The sequence below is a fragment of the Somniosus microcephalus genome, chromosome 29 (assembly GCF_052327205.1).
Source record: "Somniosus microcephalus isolate GS21.2 chromosome 29, FLI_Smic_1.0, whole genome shotgun sequence".
Lineage (NCBI taxonomy): Eukaryota > Metazoa > Chordata > Chondrichthyes > Squaliformes > Somniosidae > Somniosus > Somniosus microcephalus.
In genome coordinates this window covers 19,367,178-19,384,004 of record NC_141015.1, presented here as the reverse complement: position 1 = coordinate 19,384,004, position 16,827 = coordinate 19,367,178, and the positions used below count along the sequence as shown (strand labels likewise).

Sequence of the window (16,827 nt, the reverse complement as noted above, 5' to 3'; positions counted from 1 at the left end):
ACCTCTGTGCAGTGCTCATCAGTGTTTGCAGCACCTCAATGCTGTAGAACACGGACAGCACAACTATCAATTTGTGCATGGTCCCTTTAAGGAAACCGGCTGATGACGCATCATCAAACGACGTCACCAGACCCATTTCCTTCAATTGGCCGGCAAATGCGCTGGGCGGGCTTAACAAGCCCAATCAGCGTAAAACTCATTTCACAGAGCGGGCTGGAGCCAGCAGTGGGGTCGCACCCCGGCCGGCGAAATCGCAGCTACTGATTATGTTCAGCTTTAAACTTACCAACGTTCTGATGCCTTTTGTTACCAAGTCGCAAGGAGCTGTAAGCTGAGACATATTCATACCAGCCAAGAGTCTGTACATCCAGGGGTGCCTGCACATCCACCTGCTGAAGTTAAGCGAAAAGGCCAAAGGATACTGGAAGGCAACACAAGTGTTAGTATAAGTCAGCAATACACAACAGGACAGCATCTGCAAACTATTTTCAGTTTATTCCTCCCGCCTCCCAGTGCCACAGAACTACTACTGCTGCTTCCAGTGGAGTTAGGGTCGCCAACTCTCCGAGATTGTCCTGTAGTCTCCAGGAATGCCAAGAGCAACCCGGGGAGAAAAAATCATTAGGGCATTAACAAAATGTTTTCTTCATTTTCTTTGAACAGTTTTGCTTCGGAGTTCGAAAAATATTGGGGATGGAGGATGGTGGGAGGCAGAATGGCTGTTTGACAGGGGGATGTGGTTGGTGGTGGCTGGTCATGTGGTGAAACCTCCAGTAATATATCCAACCAGAGTTGGCAACCCTAGTTGGAGCAGAGAGGAAAGCGTCACCATTCACCGGCAGCAGCCAACGTGCAAATAGGAAAATGCAGCACAGACAGTTCAGTGTTAATCAGTGGAAGGAATGCTTCATCTTTACTTCTCTGTAGCATGTCCTTACTGTCGCATCACCAAGTTCAGCGACAGCATTCAGCAACCTGCTCCTGACCTTCAAAACAACTGCTCGGGAATTGGATGGTGCCGTGAGTTAGACACTGATCTTTCACCTTTGGGCCCTGGGTGATGAGATGAAAGTTTTCCCTTTCTGCTGTATGTGTGCGTCCTCTGTGAAATGACTTTGGGCAGTCTAAATCCAGTTCCTAACCTACAACAAATCTCTAATGCAGGGCTAATTGAAGCACGGCCGCCAATGGTGGGCACAGTGACTTCTGCTCCCATCGAGCGAGGCTCTGTGTCTGATTGATCCGCACTCCCATCTGAACAGGGCCTCACAAAACCTGGAGTTACATTTTAACAACAGGATACATTTAGTCCCGAAGCTCACAATATACTGGTCATTCTACTGAATGACACACAAGTCACATGTCATTAGCTCTCTCCAATGCACGTACCTGTTCATGAAGATAGTAGTTAAAAGCGACAAGATAGAAATAGCGCTCTGTGCTCTGTAGTACTCTTTGGAGAAAATATTCTTTCGTGCTGTTTCCCTAAACGTAGCAAGAAAATAAAAAAATACTGAGAAAAAAATAAGCCACAAACGTCCACTTTTTTTGGAATGGAGAAAGATCCAAGGCCTAGAGTATAGGACGACCAAGATTAAAAAGAGTAGGAGGAAAGGCGAGGTGAATCAAGAAATAGCTGTTAGATGAGGCCAACCTTGGGTTTTAAAAGCTTGTAAACAGTAGCAGTAGTGGAGGCCAATGCTTTTCACAGAACTGAGCTCTTGGGAAAGAAGGAGTTAGAGCAAAACACAGCTATGATGGCCGTGAAGAAGTTAGCACAGCAGACCGCAACTCACAGAGGACCTCAATCTCATTTTCAGCCAAAAACAATAGCATAAGATGGCAGAAGGGTCGGTTATCAGAGGTCACGGATTTAAGGTAACTGGCAAAGGAACCAGAGGAGAGATGAGAATTTTTTTTACACAGCGAGTTGTTATGATCTGCAGTGCACTACCTGAAAGAATGGTGGAAGTAGATTCAATAATAACTGTCAAAAAGGATTTGGCTAAATACTTGAAGGGGGAATATTTGCAGGGCTATGGGGAAAGGTGCAGAGGAGTGGGACTAATTGGATAGCTCTTTCAAAGAGCCAGCACACACACACTCGATAGACTAGATGGCCTCTTTTCTGTGCTGTATGATACTAGAAAGTCTAAGTTATACATTATAGAAACATAGAAGATAGGAGCAGGAATAGGCCATTCGGCCCCTCGAGCCTGCTCCGCCGTTCAATGAGATCATGGCTGATCATCCAAATTCAGTACCCTGTCCCTGCCTTCTCCCCATATCCCTTGATCCCTTTAGCCTTAAGAAATATATCCAACTCCTTCTTGAATATATTTAATGAATTGGCCTCTACTGCCTTCTGTGGTAGAGAATTCCACAGGTTCACCACTCTCTGGGTGAAGAAATTCCTCCTCATCTCTGTCCTAAATAGCTTACCCCTTATCCTTAGACTGTGACCCCTGGTTCTGGACTCCCCGAACTTCGGGAACAGCCTTCCTGCATCAAGTCTGTCTAGTCCTGTTAGAATTTTATAAGTTTCAATGAGATCCCCTCTCATTCTTCTAAACTCCAGCAAGTATAAGCCCAATCGACCCAATCTCTCCTCATAAGTCATTCCTGCCATCCCAGGTATCAGCCTGGTGAATCTTCGTTGCACTCCTTCCATGGCAAGAACATCCTTCCTCAGATAAGGCGACCAAAACTGCACACAATACTCAAGATGTGGTCTCACCAAGGCCCTGTACAACTGCAGCAAGACCTCCTTGTTCCTGTACTCAAACCCTCTCGCTACGAAGGTCAACATACCATTTGCCTTCTTAACCGCCTGCTGCACCTGCATGCTTACTTTCAGCGACTGGTGCACAAGGACACCCAGGTCTCGTTGCACTTCCCCTTCTCCCAATCTATTGCCATTCAGATAATAATCTGCCTTCCTGTTTTTGACACCAAAGTGGATAACCTCACATTTATCCACATTATATTGCATCTGCCATGCATCTGCCCAATCACCCAACCTGTCCAAATCATACTGGAGTTTCCTCGGCATCCTCCTCACAGCACACAATCCCATTATCTGGATAGGAACACACTCATAAGCGTATTTAGTTATATAAAAGAACTGCGCCTAGCACACGTCCGTCACACACCAGAAGCATCACGTTTTGTTACAGATGCAAAGCTGGTCACTGAGCAGCAGCCTGAAATTTACAAGCATTTTCCAACCTGCAAAGTTCACTCACCAAACAACAGATACATTCTGATTGAGCCGAGCCCGTGTTGACTTAAAACTTAAGACATGTGGCCTTAAAGGCACGCAGCTGTATGTCACATGGTATAACACTCCTATCCTTAGAAAACAGTGCATCATCTGGCATACTCGAGGCAAGTCCACGGGAGATGCACTAGTAACTTCATGAACGCATTCTATTATCAAATCTGAATATTAAAAAGGTCCAATTACAGGAGGCTTTTGCTGCAACAATTAGGCTGCAGTAGAATATCCTCATTAAAATTTAGTGTCATTTTCTTGGCATCATCGAATGAAATACTTCACTTCGAATGAGCCTGCTACTAAACACATAACGCTTGACATTTCCATTCCATTAAAAGCATTTGCACCAGCCACCGATTTTTCTAATATGCACTCACCGAGGTTACGCTCTGTGAAACTGCACCATGCATAATGAGAGATAATGAATTTCTTTGTAATTCATCATCAGAAATTATCCGGTACAGTCCAGTGCTGTAACAGTGAAAGGCAGCACTCCCAGTAAGCTGACCCCTTGTTAACGCTTATTAAACACGTGTCCTGTTTTATATTTTCCACCATTAAAAACTGATATAAAAACATAACTGGGGAGATTTTAATAGTGCCGCTCACACTCCCCTGCGATTGGCAGACAGGCACGGCCAGCGGGTGCAAGTGCCCAATGGTAGCACCCGTTCATAAGGTCAGCCCTAACGAGTGCATTGTCTGTTTTACGTACATGAGGGGGTATATTTTACCATTTAGTGCTCCTGACACAGGGCTTCGCGCACCTGGGGGAGATTTTAACCCTACTCGCTCAGCCGAAACCTGGCGGGTGGGCAGTTAAAAATCGCTCTGGCTCTTACCTGTCCGAAAGCCACCATGGTCCCAACGTCTGCAATTTTAATGTGCTCTCCTGAGCAGGCGGCGAGGACACCTACCCGGAGCCTACGGGGTCCTTCTTTACATATGCATGTTGCGGCCCGATGACAACATCGAGACCTGACTGTAATTTTAACTCGGGCCTGAGCACGGAAACCATCTGGAGTTAAACTCGGAGCCGGGTCTGCGAGCCCAATACGCAGCCCGCATGGCTTTTCCACCGGCGGAAAATTGGGCGTGCTGACCCCTCTGACCAAATAGCTGCTATATGCTGCCATCACACAAAGTTCTGCACTAGGATACTAAATCACTATTAAGATTACTGTTCCAAATAAATCATCATCACATATGGTACTTGGTCCAACCAATTTGGATGCATAAAACTATTCCACTAGACTCAGCATCGTTTCCATCAACAACTCCATATTCTGTGAGGTTCTGAGTTACTTTATACCTGTGACCAAATATGGAGGCAATTCTTTTCACTTAATTGCCTACTTACATTAAAATACTGCAATGATAACAGATTATAGGCAGGAAGCCAATCTCAGGAAGTAACTGAATTCTAAAAATTTGAATTTCACTCTCCTTTTAATTTGCCTCCCCCACACCCCAGGTTTCTCCCCTCCTCTCCAGAAGGATCTGACTCTTGATGGGTGCAGTTCCACAATTGTGGGATGCCTGCCGATACTTCACCTCAAGAGGCGTTTCTCCATATCAATCTAGACAGTGACCGTCTGCAGACAGTTTTGTCACAGAGCACATCATAGCCCACCCTAATTCTGTTCTTATTCAATATCTGCAAATTTCCAGCAGGGGCCATGAGATAGCCATCAGGAGTCGGAACCCTGGCTGATTTGTTTTCCACTCCTTGGCCCAGGGGGGGTTGGTGGGGGCCGGGTGGGGGGGGGCAACTGCACTTTTACTGCTTCATGCCAGAGACCAGCTAACCCATCCCAGATCAAACTGCGACCTCCCTGGTCTATATTACTCAGGTCAACATTGGGCAGTGCAGTCACACACTGTGCCACCAAGAGGTGTCTTACTGCCATGACTTGTGGTATCAACTGAACCCCTCAGTTGAATTACTGCCTTGTACCTTGAGATCCTTCCCCCAAAACCCTGCAGTTTCCTGAGCATCTCACTTACCTGAACCTGGTAATTCTCCCCAATGGCCTCCAGCTTCTGCTTGTACTCATAAATGGCTTCTTTAATGTCATGCATTTCAGAACAGAGCGTGATGGCTGTGTCCACCTGATTGAAGGGAAATATAAGAGCTATGAGAGATTGGTTAGGTGTTCTTTGTTTCTCTACAGTTTGCTCTCCTGGTCTCCTGTAGGCAACAGCCTCATAATACCAAATCCAAGAGGCTATTATTTGTGTGAGACTAGACTGTGAATCTGAGCAGCCTGTTTGACCTAGACTGTGGTCATTTGACATCCATATACAGGCTGGATAGCAATCAGGTGCTTCCTGAAGATAACTTTAGTGTCCTCTCTAATGCCCTATAATAAACTAACTCAACACAGACCAGGGATCGAATCTAGGGACCTCCTGATCGCTATGGCTCAATACCAAGATGGTGTGTTAACCTATTGAGCCATCAGGGACTAGTTATGTGCTTTACATCCTCTGCATGGTGGGTTTGCCAATACTTTATAAAACAGCACATAATTTATTAGAGGAGATTTACTGGAGTGATACCAGGGATGAGGGACTTCAGTTATGTGGCGCCACCGGAGAAGCTGGGATGGTTCTCCTTAGAGCAAGAGAAAGTTACAGGGAGATTTAATAGGTGTTCAAAATTATGAAGGGTTTTGATAGAGTAAATAAGGAGAAACTGTTTCCACTGGCAGGACGGTCGGTGACCAGAGGACACAGATTTAAGGTAATTAGTAAAAGAACCAGAGGGGAGATGAGAAGAATTATTTTTATGCGGCGAGTTGTTACGATCTGGAATGCACTGCCTGAAAGGGCGGTGGAAGCAGATTCAATAGTAACTTTCAAAAGGGAATTGGATAAATACTTGAAAAGGAAAAAAATTGCAGGGCTATTGGGAAAGAGCAGGGAGGAGTGGGACTAATTGGATAAATCTTTCAAAGAGCCGGTATGGGCACAGTGGGCTGAATGGCCTCCTTCTCTGCTGTGTGAATCTATGATTTATCAACCTAGAATTTAACTCAGGCCAGAAAGCCTAGTTTCAAACAGCTACGTAAAATTTGCTAAGTTGATTCACAGCTTCACAATTCAGAAATGGTTGCGTCAGTAACCAAAGACAACAGTAATCTTTTTTCCTTAAACTCCAAATGGATGGCAGAAGATCATAGGCAAAAAACAATCTCACGGTTCAGCTGAATAATAAATTACTTGAGCATCACTTTCACACTTTCAAAATAATTCTCCCATTTTTTTCTCCTGAATACTCTGGTTCTTGCTCTGCTCCTTACTCTTTGGTTCTCCCCAATTACAAAGCCTGGAAATTCAGTTCCAAGAACAGCAACGTGCCCATAAGATCCAAAATCTCATCTCAACTACAAACATACCTTAAAGATTTCTGATTTGAAGTTCAGGGCCACTTAGAACTTAAACCTGCCCACCTCAGTCAGATGCCTTTTCCTCAAATCTTAGCAAGATTGCTGTTTTTAAAAAAAATTCGTTCCTGGGATATGGGCGTCGCTGGTAAGGCCAGCATTTATTGCCCATCCCTAATTGCCCTCGAGAAGGTGGTGGTGAGCCACTGCAGTCCGTGTGGTGAAGGTCGTAGCAGGTTGTGTACAACCGAGTGGCTTGCTAGGCCATTTCAAAGGGCGGTTAAGAGTCAACATCGGGAGTCACAGAGGCCAGACCAGGTAACGACGGCAGATTTCCTTCCCTAAAAGGACATTAGTGAACCAGATGGGTTTTTACGACAATCCGGTAGTTTCGGGGTCACCATGACTGATACTAGTTTTTTGTTCCAGATTTATTTAATTAACTGAATTTAAATTCCTCAGCTGCCATGGTGGGATCTGAACTCACGTCTCCAGATCATTAGTCCAGGCCTCTGGATTACTAGTCCAGTAAGGTAACCACTGCTGTGGAGAGTGTTATATAGAACCACAGCATTCCATGTTAGAGAGAGGCCATTCTGATATTGCCCTGATCTCCTTTCTCACCACACATGCTCCTATTACACTTGCTACAATCCACTGAAGGAAAAGTGGTGGTGAGAGTCATAAAGAACCCAGACTGTCTCACCCTGCCAAATGTCCCAGTGGAGGATGCCATCCCGAAATAATAATCAACATCAACTTGCTTTTATATAGCTCCTTCAATATAGAAAAACCTCCCAAGATGCTCCTCAGAGATGCAAGGAAATAATTAGCATGGGTTATCAAAAAGAAGTGGATTTTAAGGAAGAGAGTTGGAGAAGGAGTCTAGGGAGGAAATTCCAGAGTGTGAAATCTAGTTGGCTGATGGCATGGCCACCAAAAGTGACGGGGGTGGGGGGGAGGGGGGAGAAAAGCACATGAGGCTCGATTCAATAAAATGGGAGGTGACGTAATAAAACTCACTACGCACTTAGTTCAAGTATAAAGCGAAGCTTTAATCAACTTGTTTCAGAACATGGAGGTCTAGTTGTACTTCACTAGTTCCTGTCTTACAAAATGTCCCTGGGCAATGCCCGAGTATTTATACTCCTTGGACGGCGCCACCAGCTGGCCGTCCAGTGTTATTTCATGAGTTGTTTCTTCATGATAATGAGATTTATAACAGGAGGGTTCAGTGAATGAGAGGATTGTATGCTGCAGGAAGTCAGAGATAGGGAGGGGCAAAGCCATGGAGGAATTTAAAGATAAGGACAAAATTGTTAAATATAAGGCACTCAGCAATATACAAGCAGCCAATGAATCCAGTTCTAGTTCTAGAATTAGTTCCCAAAAAGGGGACTATGTTTTCTAACCATTAACTCGAGTTGTTGGAAAATCGTGCCTGTGTACTCAAATGACAAAACTAACACTGACCTCTTCCACAATTTGTTGTCCCTTTGGTATGGCCTTGACAAAGTTTTGAATAACCTGCAATTGCTCCCTCTTTTTAATGCTGGTGTTCTGGTCAGCTCTGCAAATGGGCAAGAAGGATAAGTTAAGAAAGAATTTGCATTTGCACAGTTCCTTATCACACCCTTCCATCCCAAAGCAATTTATAACCAATGGGTTGCTTTTGAAGTGCAGACACTGTTATGTCGGCAAACACGGTAATCTAACCTTTTGGACAGCAAGTTCACAAACAGAAAATGAGATGAATGACCAGTTTTTGGTTGTGGGAGGAACAGGAGAGTTCCCTACTCCCAGTGGCATGAGATCTTTAAAAGCCACCTAAACAGGTGAATGCAGTCTCATTTTAACACCTCATCAGATACACAGTACCTCTGACAGTGCAGCACTCCTTCCGTACTGCACTGAAGTGTCAGTTGAGATTATGTACTCGAGTCCTGGAGTGGGGCTTAAACACACAACCTTCAGACACAAGAGTGAGACCAACTGAGCCAAGCTGACAATAGACAAAGTTAATCAAACGATATTCCAGCATTCCTAGAAACCCGTCTCTTTTATCTTCAGGTATCAAGATTATGGGCCTGAAAATAAAACAAACAGACCGTGGGAAACCTCAAGCAGTATGTTAGAACATTATGGCAAGAGAAAATCCACCTATATTTACATTTTTGGTTAAGTTCACTTTTTTGGTTCAAATTTCTACTAGATGACAAAATGTCTACTCACCCCCAGTTTTCGGGAAAACCTTTCCTGTGATACAGCACAAGAGTTCCCAGAATCATCGCTAAATTTGTCCTGCCAACTCCAACTTGACAGCTGAAGACTAACGCAGGAAGAGGTCTTTTGGAGTCCTGAAGAAGCAGGAGATTTGGGGTCCCCTACAAAACACGATCCACATAAACATGGTTGTGATGAAGGATATTTTAAAAGGAACAAATGTTTTCATTCTGCTATCTAAGTAAAACAGACATGACTTGAACCATTTGACTCATCCACTCCTGTTATTTTAAGGCACTCGGACCAGGGGCTTGGAACATCCTGAGGTCGTGAAAGGCGCTATATAAATGTAAGTCTTTCTTTTACTTTATGGGGAGTGGATGGTGGCAGTCAGCTCGGCTCCCAATAGGTCATCGGAGGTGTCCTTGATTAAGTAAAACAAGCAAGGGGTTATCAAACCCAATGTTTCAGATCAGGGGCAGACCTTGAGGGAGAAGAGACACAGGTCTGTGAGAAGTGTATTTTTGTCTGTGAACCCAACAATACAAGTGTGCAGGAGCACTGAACTGCCTTTAGTTGACTAGGTTGAATTGATGTTGAGAATATAAAGGGGTGATACAAATGCTGGCCATGCTGACGCAAGGGGCACTTGATCACAATATTTAACTACATTAATGGCTTGTGGCACTCTCTCAGGGCAACTAGGGATGGGCAATAAATGTTGGCCTTGCCAGTGATGCCCACATCCCGAAAATGAATAAAATTTCCCATCTCTCTGGCTCAGATTCACTGCAGTGATTTACTATATACCTTGACAGGATACACTAAAGTAATTTATGACATTCAACACATGTATGACAAATTATTGCAACCCTCGTCAGAAATATATACATATTAATTATGTCAAACATCATCTCAGGACTGTTTAAACTGTGCACAGCAACAGATTCTCTTTTTTATTAAACAGCACGCAATTTATTCTTCAGATCACTATCTGTTAGATTCTATTACTATAATGTTTAACTCAATGAATGTTGCATACATAAACACAATAAATTCAGCTGCACACTTGTCTAAAAGACTCATGAAGCAAGGGTTTTTCTTCGGTTACTGTAAACTGCAGAATGTAGCCTCAAATACACAAACTTGCAAGGGCTCTGGCACTTTGTATTAAAATGGTCAGCCTGCCCAATGCAGAGTGATTAGTCTGCACTGTATAACATGCTCAAAAATGGGAAACTGAGAACACCGTGCAAAGGAGAGGAGGACAGAAGCCAAACTGTTTTCAGAAGGGTGAAGAAAAGCAGAACAGGCTTGAAACACCACAGAGTCAAGCCCGTCGGTTAATTTAACGCTTTCAACTGTTGTGTCACTGATATGTGCAAAAAATGATCAATAATTTATTTTTCCAAAATGTGATGAGATATAAAGAGAGAAATGTAGGAAACTTTAGATAGCCCTGGTTTTAACCTATCCCGCCTGGGTTCGGGTTGGATGTCTATATTACATCCCCCTCGCCCCACCGATTCTACTCTCCATTGTAGTCAAACGGGTGAGGAGTAAAGCCTGCGTCTAAGCCAAACCCATTCCATTCTCGTTGAGCGAGTTAGGTTAAAATCAGGGTTTCCATCTGAATATACACAAGGTGCCTGCTACTGCAGACGTCATTCGCCGAGTACACCACAGCGAGGCAGAACCTCGCCTATTGCCAACCCATACCGGAAACATGTGGGCATAGTGCCTGCAATTTCTTCTGATGTACTAACAGCCGGCGAGCTTCCTCGCTGCCAATGAATACAGTTCCCCAGTTGTTAATAGCAGTATGTAATGAGCCACACTGATTAGAGGGCCCCAGGTTCAATCCCTGGTGTTGGGTGAATAAAATAATCCCAGTCTGGGGCAGTAAGAGTGCTAAAGGTTGCCTCAATGCCCGCTGGCTAGACAAGACAAAAAATAAATCAGCAAAGGGTTCATGCTTCTGGTTAGTAGCCAGCAACTCCTGCAGGAATTACATTACATTAAATGTACAGCACAGAAACAAGCCATTCAGCCCAACTGGTCTATGCCGGTGTTTATGCTCCCACCCCTCTTCATCTAATCCTGTCAACATAACCTTCTATTCCTTTCTCCCTTATGTGTTTAGTTAGCTTCCCCTTAAATGCATTTATGTTCTTCTGCTCAAACTACTCCTTGTGGTAGCGAGTTCCACATTCTAACCGGAGTTTGCACATTCTCCCCGTGTTTGCGTGGGTTTCCTCCGGGTGCTCCGGTTTCCTCCCACAGTCCAAAGATGTGCGGGTTAGGTTGATTGGCTATGATAAATTGACCCTTAGTGTTAGGGGGGATTAAATACGTGGGGTTACTGGGATCGGGTGGGATATGTGTCGGTGCAGGGGTTACGGGGATAGGGTGGGATATGTGTCGGTGCAGGCTCGATGGGCCGAAATGGACTCTATCTGCATTGTGGGGTTTCTGTGATTCTGTGAATAAAGAAGTTTCCCCTGAATTCCCTATTGGATTTATTAGTGACTGTCTCCCCACAAGTGGAAACATCTACTCTACCTCTACTCTATCAAACTGTTTCATAATCTTAAAAACCTCTAATCAGGTCACCTCTCGGCTTTCTCTTTTCTAGAGAAAAGAGCTTTAGCCTATTCAATCTTTCCTGATAGATATAACCTCTCAGTTCTAGTATCGTCCTTACAAATCTTTTTTGCACCTTCTCCAGGGCCTCCAAATCCTTTATATAATAGAGACCAGAACTGTGCACAGTACTCCAAGTGTGGTCTAACCAAGGTTCTATACAAGTTTAACATAACTTCTCAGCTTTTCAATTCCATCCATGACGTATGAGGAGAGATTGGGTCAATTGGGCTTGTACTCGCTGGAGTTTAGAAGAATGAGAGGGGATCTCATTGAAACTTATAAAATTCTGACAGGGCTGGACAGACTAGATGCAGGAAGGATGTTGCCGATGGCCAGGGAGTCCAGAACCAGGGATCACAGTCTAAGGATAAGGGGTAAACCATTTAGGACTGAGATGAGCAAGAATTTCTTCACCCAGAGAGTGGGGAACCTGTGGAATTCTCTACCACAGAGGGCGGTGGAGGCCAATTCATTAAATATATTCAAGAAGGAGTTGGATATATTTCTTAAGGCTAAAGGGATCAAGGGATATGGGGAGAAAGCAGGGACAGGGTATTGAATTTGGATGATCAGCCATGATCTCATTCAATGGCGGAACAGGCTCGAGGGGCCGAATGGCCTACTCCTGCTCCTATCTTCTATGTATCTATGTATCCCTTTAGAAATGAAATCCAGTGCTTTGTTTGCCTTTTTTATAGCTTTATTAACCTGTGTTGGTACTTTTAGTGATTTGTGTATCTGTATTAGTGATTTATGTATCTGGAACATGTAGGTAGGTGGGCACTAGGATGAAGAAGGGAAGAACTTGCTTGTATATCGCACCTTCCATGACCTCAGGATGCCCCAAAGCGCTTTACAGCCAATGAAGTACTTATTGAAGTGTAGTCACTGTTGTGATGTAGGAAATGCAGCAGCCAATATGCACACAGCAAGCTCCCACAAACAGCAATGACATAATGACCAGAGAATCTGTTTGAGTGATGTGGGTTGAGGGTTAAATAATGGCCAGGACACCGGGGAGAACTCCCCTGCTCTTCTTCGAAATAGTGCTATGGGATCTTTTACGCCCACCCAAGAGGGCAGGCGGGGCCTCGGTTTAACATCTCATCCGAAAGGCACCTCTGACAGTGCAGCACTCCTTCAGTATTGCACTGGAGTATCAGCCTAGATTTTGTGCTCAAGTCTCTGGAGTGGGCCTTGAACCCACGACCTTCTCACTCAGGGGCAAGAGTGCTACCCACTGAGCCACGGTTGGCACATGAAAAGATTGGCCTGTCAGCATTTCTGGCCATTTCTCTCTTTATTTTGAGTTCCCAGTACATCCAGTTCTCTTTTTGCCTTTAACCCTAGTAGAGGGTTTCTGAGTGAAAAGAAGAACAGTAAAGTCTCAGATTCGGTCTCTGCTCTGTGCTGGGTCAGCATTAGGAGCACTGCAATTGACCTCTGTACCCCTGGGCGAGGGGGAAAAGCAATTCAGCCAGGGTTCCCGTTCCTGATCGCTGCCTAGCAGCCTCCGCTGGAAGTCCACTGGATGAGGGCAGGATCCAGCTTAACTGTGTAGAGATTTATTGAATAAAATGACTGAAAGGAAATGTTGAACGACAGTGTGCTGGTGCATCACAGCATATTTGACCATGTTCTCAACCATGTTGAGCAAGAGACATTCTTTGTAAATTCCTTGTCTTCATGTGAGACAGAAAAGCAAAGGATCAAAGAATGTGATGTGTCAAGGACAATAAATTACAATATTTCTCATCAACGTGTTGCCCCTTGGCGACATCATCCGAAAACACAGCATCAGTTTCCACATGTACGCTGACGACACCCAGCTCTACCTCACTACCTCTTCTCTCGACCCCTCCACGGTCTCTAAGTTGTCAGACTGCTTGTCCGACATACAGTACAGCGCCTTGGGACGTTTTACTATGTTAATGGCGCTATATAAATACAAGCTGTTGTTGTTGTTGTTGTCTTCATGCGAGACAGAAAAGCAAAGGATCAAAGGATGTGATGTGTTAAGGACAATAAATGTTGGCAAAGGTATGAGACCAGAACACAAAGTGTGATGGGCCTGCAGACCATCAAAGAGCAGATGGCTGATTAAAGCCACCCCGACACAGAATATGCTGTTTTGTGCTGTAAATAAGTGCTGAACCAACAGGTTAGACTGATGAGGAAAAATGTGTTGAACCAAGGAACAGACTTAAACAATGCTAAGTGTAGAAGCAAAAGACTGAGATCATAAGAGCCCCAGAAGCACCACTGGCGGAGGCCGTGTCTTTAATGACATGAGAACACATACCCGGAGACAGGATGGGATTGGCAGATTCAAACAACAGTGCAGGGAAACTAAACAAGCAGTGATGGTGGATATAAGGAGACCCTTGGGCCCGCCTAGGTTGCTAGCCAATGGTGGAGATGAAGGAACAGTCTCCGAGGAAGAAGAGGGCATTCCTGCATGGGAGAATCTCCAGGGATCGAAGGAGTTGATAGATCACTTCTTGATTCCGGGTGCAGTACAGTCCAAACAAAGGTTGTATGTATTTGGCTACTGAATTTTATAGTAAATTTAGTTACTACAGTATATACTAATTTGTTAAACTCTGTAATACAAATTGTGATTGAGTAGTGGGTTTGTTTTAATAAAATAAATAAAAGGGGAATTACTCTCTGTCTGCAGCTATGTTTATCACTCCACTCAGTAGCTTGTTTAAGCAGAGCCTCAGTGTTAACAAGAAAATCCTACAACTGTGATGCTCACCTCCCCCCATGATTGTAAAGTCTGCCGACACTCACTGTGAAGACTCGCACATAAACAAAGGCCGAGTTACTGGATAAGTTCCCGAATAATAGTCGAGGTGTCCAGCAAATGAGGGGGAAGAAAATTAGTACAGAAGGGAACATACACATTTTTATAACACTCCAATGCCAAAGGATACATGCTTTACTAAGCAGTGAAAACATCCAAATGGAAATGTACAATCAATACAGCACAGTTCATTTTCTTTTGCTGTTTGTCCTGGCCAATATTTATCCCTCAATCAATATCACAAACAGATTATCTGGTCAATATCACTTTGCTGTTTGTGGGAGCGTGCTGTGCACAAATTGCTACTGCGTTTCCTGTGACTGTACAACCGTACCCCAGCAAGATACTGTAGAAGAATGACTTGCATTTCTATAGCGCCTTTCATGGCCTAAGGATGTCCCAAAGCGCTTTACAGCCAATGAAGTACTTTTGAAGTGGAGTCATGTGGGAAATGCGGCAGCCAAAATGCGCACAGCAAGCTCCCACAAACAGCAATGTGATAATGACCAGATAATCTGTTTTTAGGTGTTGAGTGAGGGATAAATATTGGCTAGGACACCGGGGAGAACTCCACTGCTCTTCTTCGAAAAAGTGTCATAGGATCTTTTACGTCCACCTGAGAGAACAGACGGGGCCTCGGTCTAACATCTCATCCAAAGGACAGTGCTGCTCGGTACTGCACTGGAGTGTCAGCCTGGATTAGGTGCTGAAATCTCTGGAGTGGGGCCTAAACCCACAACCTTCTGGTCCAGAGGCAAGAGCGCTGCCGACTGAGCTACGACCAACACCTTGGCAGGACCATCACAAGAACTGGAGGGGAAAAAACACCAAGGGTCTGCAGATTTAGAAGTTTTCAATGGTCCCATTTTAGATTGAGTGTGCATACTAACCCTGAGTGAATTAATAAAGGTGTCTATCTGCCTTTGCATCGGCAGCCCATCCACGGACAGCGGTAACCGATGGTACCTAAAATAGCAGGCATCAAACAAGACATTATCACAAACATGAACCAATACACACACCCTCAGCCCATTATAAACCCTTATATAATCGACTGTTAGCAGCTACATACTAATGACTGTTCATTACTAAGGCCCATGGGATGTGATTTAGTGGCTGAACGAATAACGTACAAATGACAAATTTGCGAGCAAGTTCTCAGCACCTTGTCTGGAATTATAAATTAAATCCCACTGGTTTTCATCGGTTTCCACCACACATTGAAAATGAATCCAGGAAATAATTAGCTAATATCAATTAAGAAAAAGTAACAATGGGCAGTAGCGTTTGGGGGGAGGGGGGGTTTAAATGGGACACTGTGGGGTAAACATGGAGAGAAAATTATGTTCTGGGAGTGCACGAATGTGGTGAATGTTCCTTGTTTTGGTGCCAGTAGTGAAAAGGTGGAATTTATACTCTGATCCAGCTGGGGGCGGTGTGAGCTGAATTAGGTCACGGTTGGATCATGCTAGTGTTCATAAACACTTCAAATACAGTAGATTGTATTTTAATTCCATTTTTAAAAAAACAATGTTGAAAAATTACTGAATCGAAGTGTACGGTGTAAATTCAATGTGCCCTCAATCACGAGGCTACTAAAAGGATGTTTGGACGGTGATTTAAATATGGTGACCGTTGGGAATACAATGGGGTCGTTTTATGAATTAGTGATTCCAACACATGGGGGAGGCATGTATCGGGAATTTGGGCGCTGAGGATGTTATCAGCAAAATCATGCAGATGTGTCGACCTCAGTGTCCAAATTCCTGGAATGCACACCCAGTTTTTGAAGCCGTACACAAGTATCACTCGTTCATATAATCCACCCCAATAAGAACAGAGTGCAGGTTATGCTGCTACTATCATATTGATGCAATGTGGTTTCAGATAAATAGAAGTGGTGAGCCAGGTCAATCATTTAACCATCAAGCCCACTGAGCGATCACCCCACTGGACTTTACACCAATTGTAGTATAATTTTAACCCAATGCAAATTTGCAGTTTACAAAGTGCTTAAAGGGTCTGTTGGAACTGCTCCACCTATCTCTGAATATTAAACATTAGCCACCTGGGGAATAGGGCTCTGCACAGCCACAGAAACATCATCCACTTACCCCACTCCACGACTTCAGCACATGACCCTGCCTGACATTTGAGGGAGCACTGCATTGCTGAAGGTGCTGTCCTTCGGATGACACATTAAACCAAGGTCCTATTTGCCTGTTCAAGTGAATATTAAAGATGCCAAGAAAGGTTTGAAGAAGTGCATGGAGTTTTCCTGGTGTCCGGGTCACCCATTCCTCCCTCAACCACTTAAAGCAGATTAACTGATCATTCATCTCATTACTAATTTGTGGGACCTTGCGATGTGCAAAGTTGGGGCCTTGGTTTAGTGTGTCATCCGAAAGACAGCGCCTTCAGCAATGTAGCACTCCCTCGAGTGTCAGGCTGGATCGTGGGCTGAAGTCATGCAGTGGCGCTCA

At 44.3% G+C, this 16,827-nt stretch overlaps 1 protein-coding gene across 2 annotated transcripts in view; it reads right to left on the bottom strand.

Moving 5' to 3' along the window:
• LOC147098519 (paladin-like) overlaps window positions 1-16,827 on the bottom strand; it is a 214,348-nt gene that overhangs the window by 178,592 nt on the left and 18,929 nt on the right. For both annotated transcript variants that reach the window (XM_085970316.1, XM_085970315.1), the window contains 6 exons: window positions 15,235-15,310; window positions 8,899-9,050; window positions 8,140-8,236; window positions 5,285-5,389; window positions 1,390-1,485; window positions 287-421 (listed from right to left, as the gene is read on the bottom strand). In XM_085970316.1, the coding sequence (XP_085826442.1) occupies window positions 287-421; window positions 1,390-1,485; window positions 5,285-5,389; window positions 8,140-8,236; window positions 8,899-9,050; window positions 15,235-15,310 (661 nt within the window). The remainder of the gene's footprint in view (window positions 1-286; window positions 422-1,389; window positions 1,486-5,284; window positions 5,390-8,139; window positions 8,237-8,898; window positions 9,051-15,234; window positions 15,311-16,827) is intronic.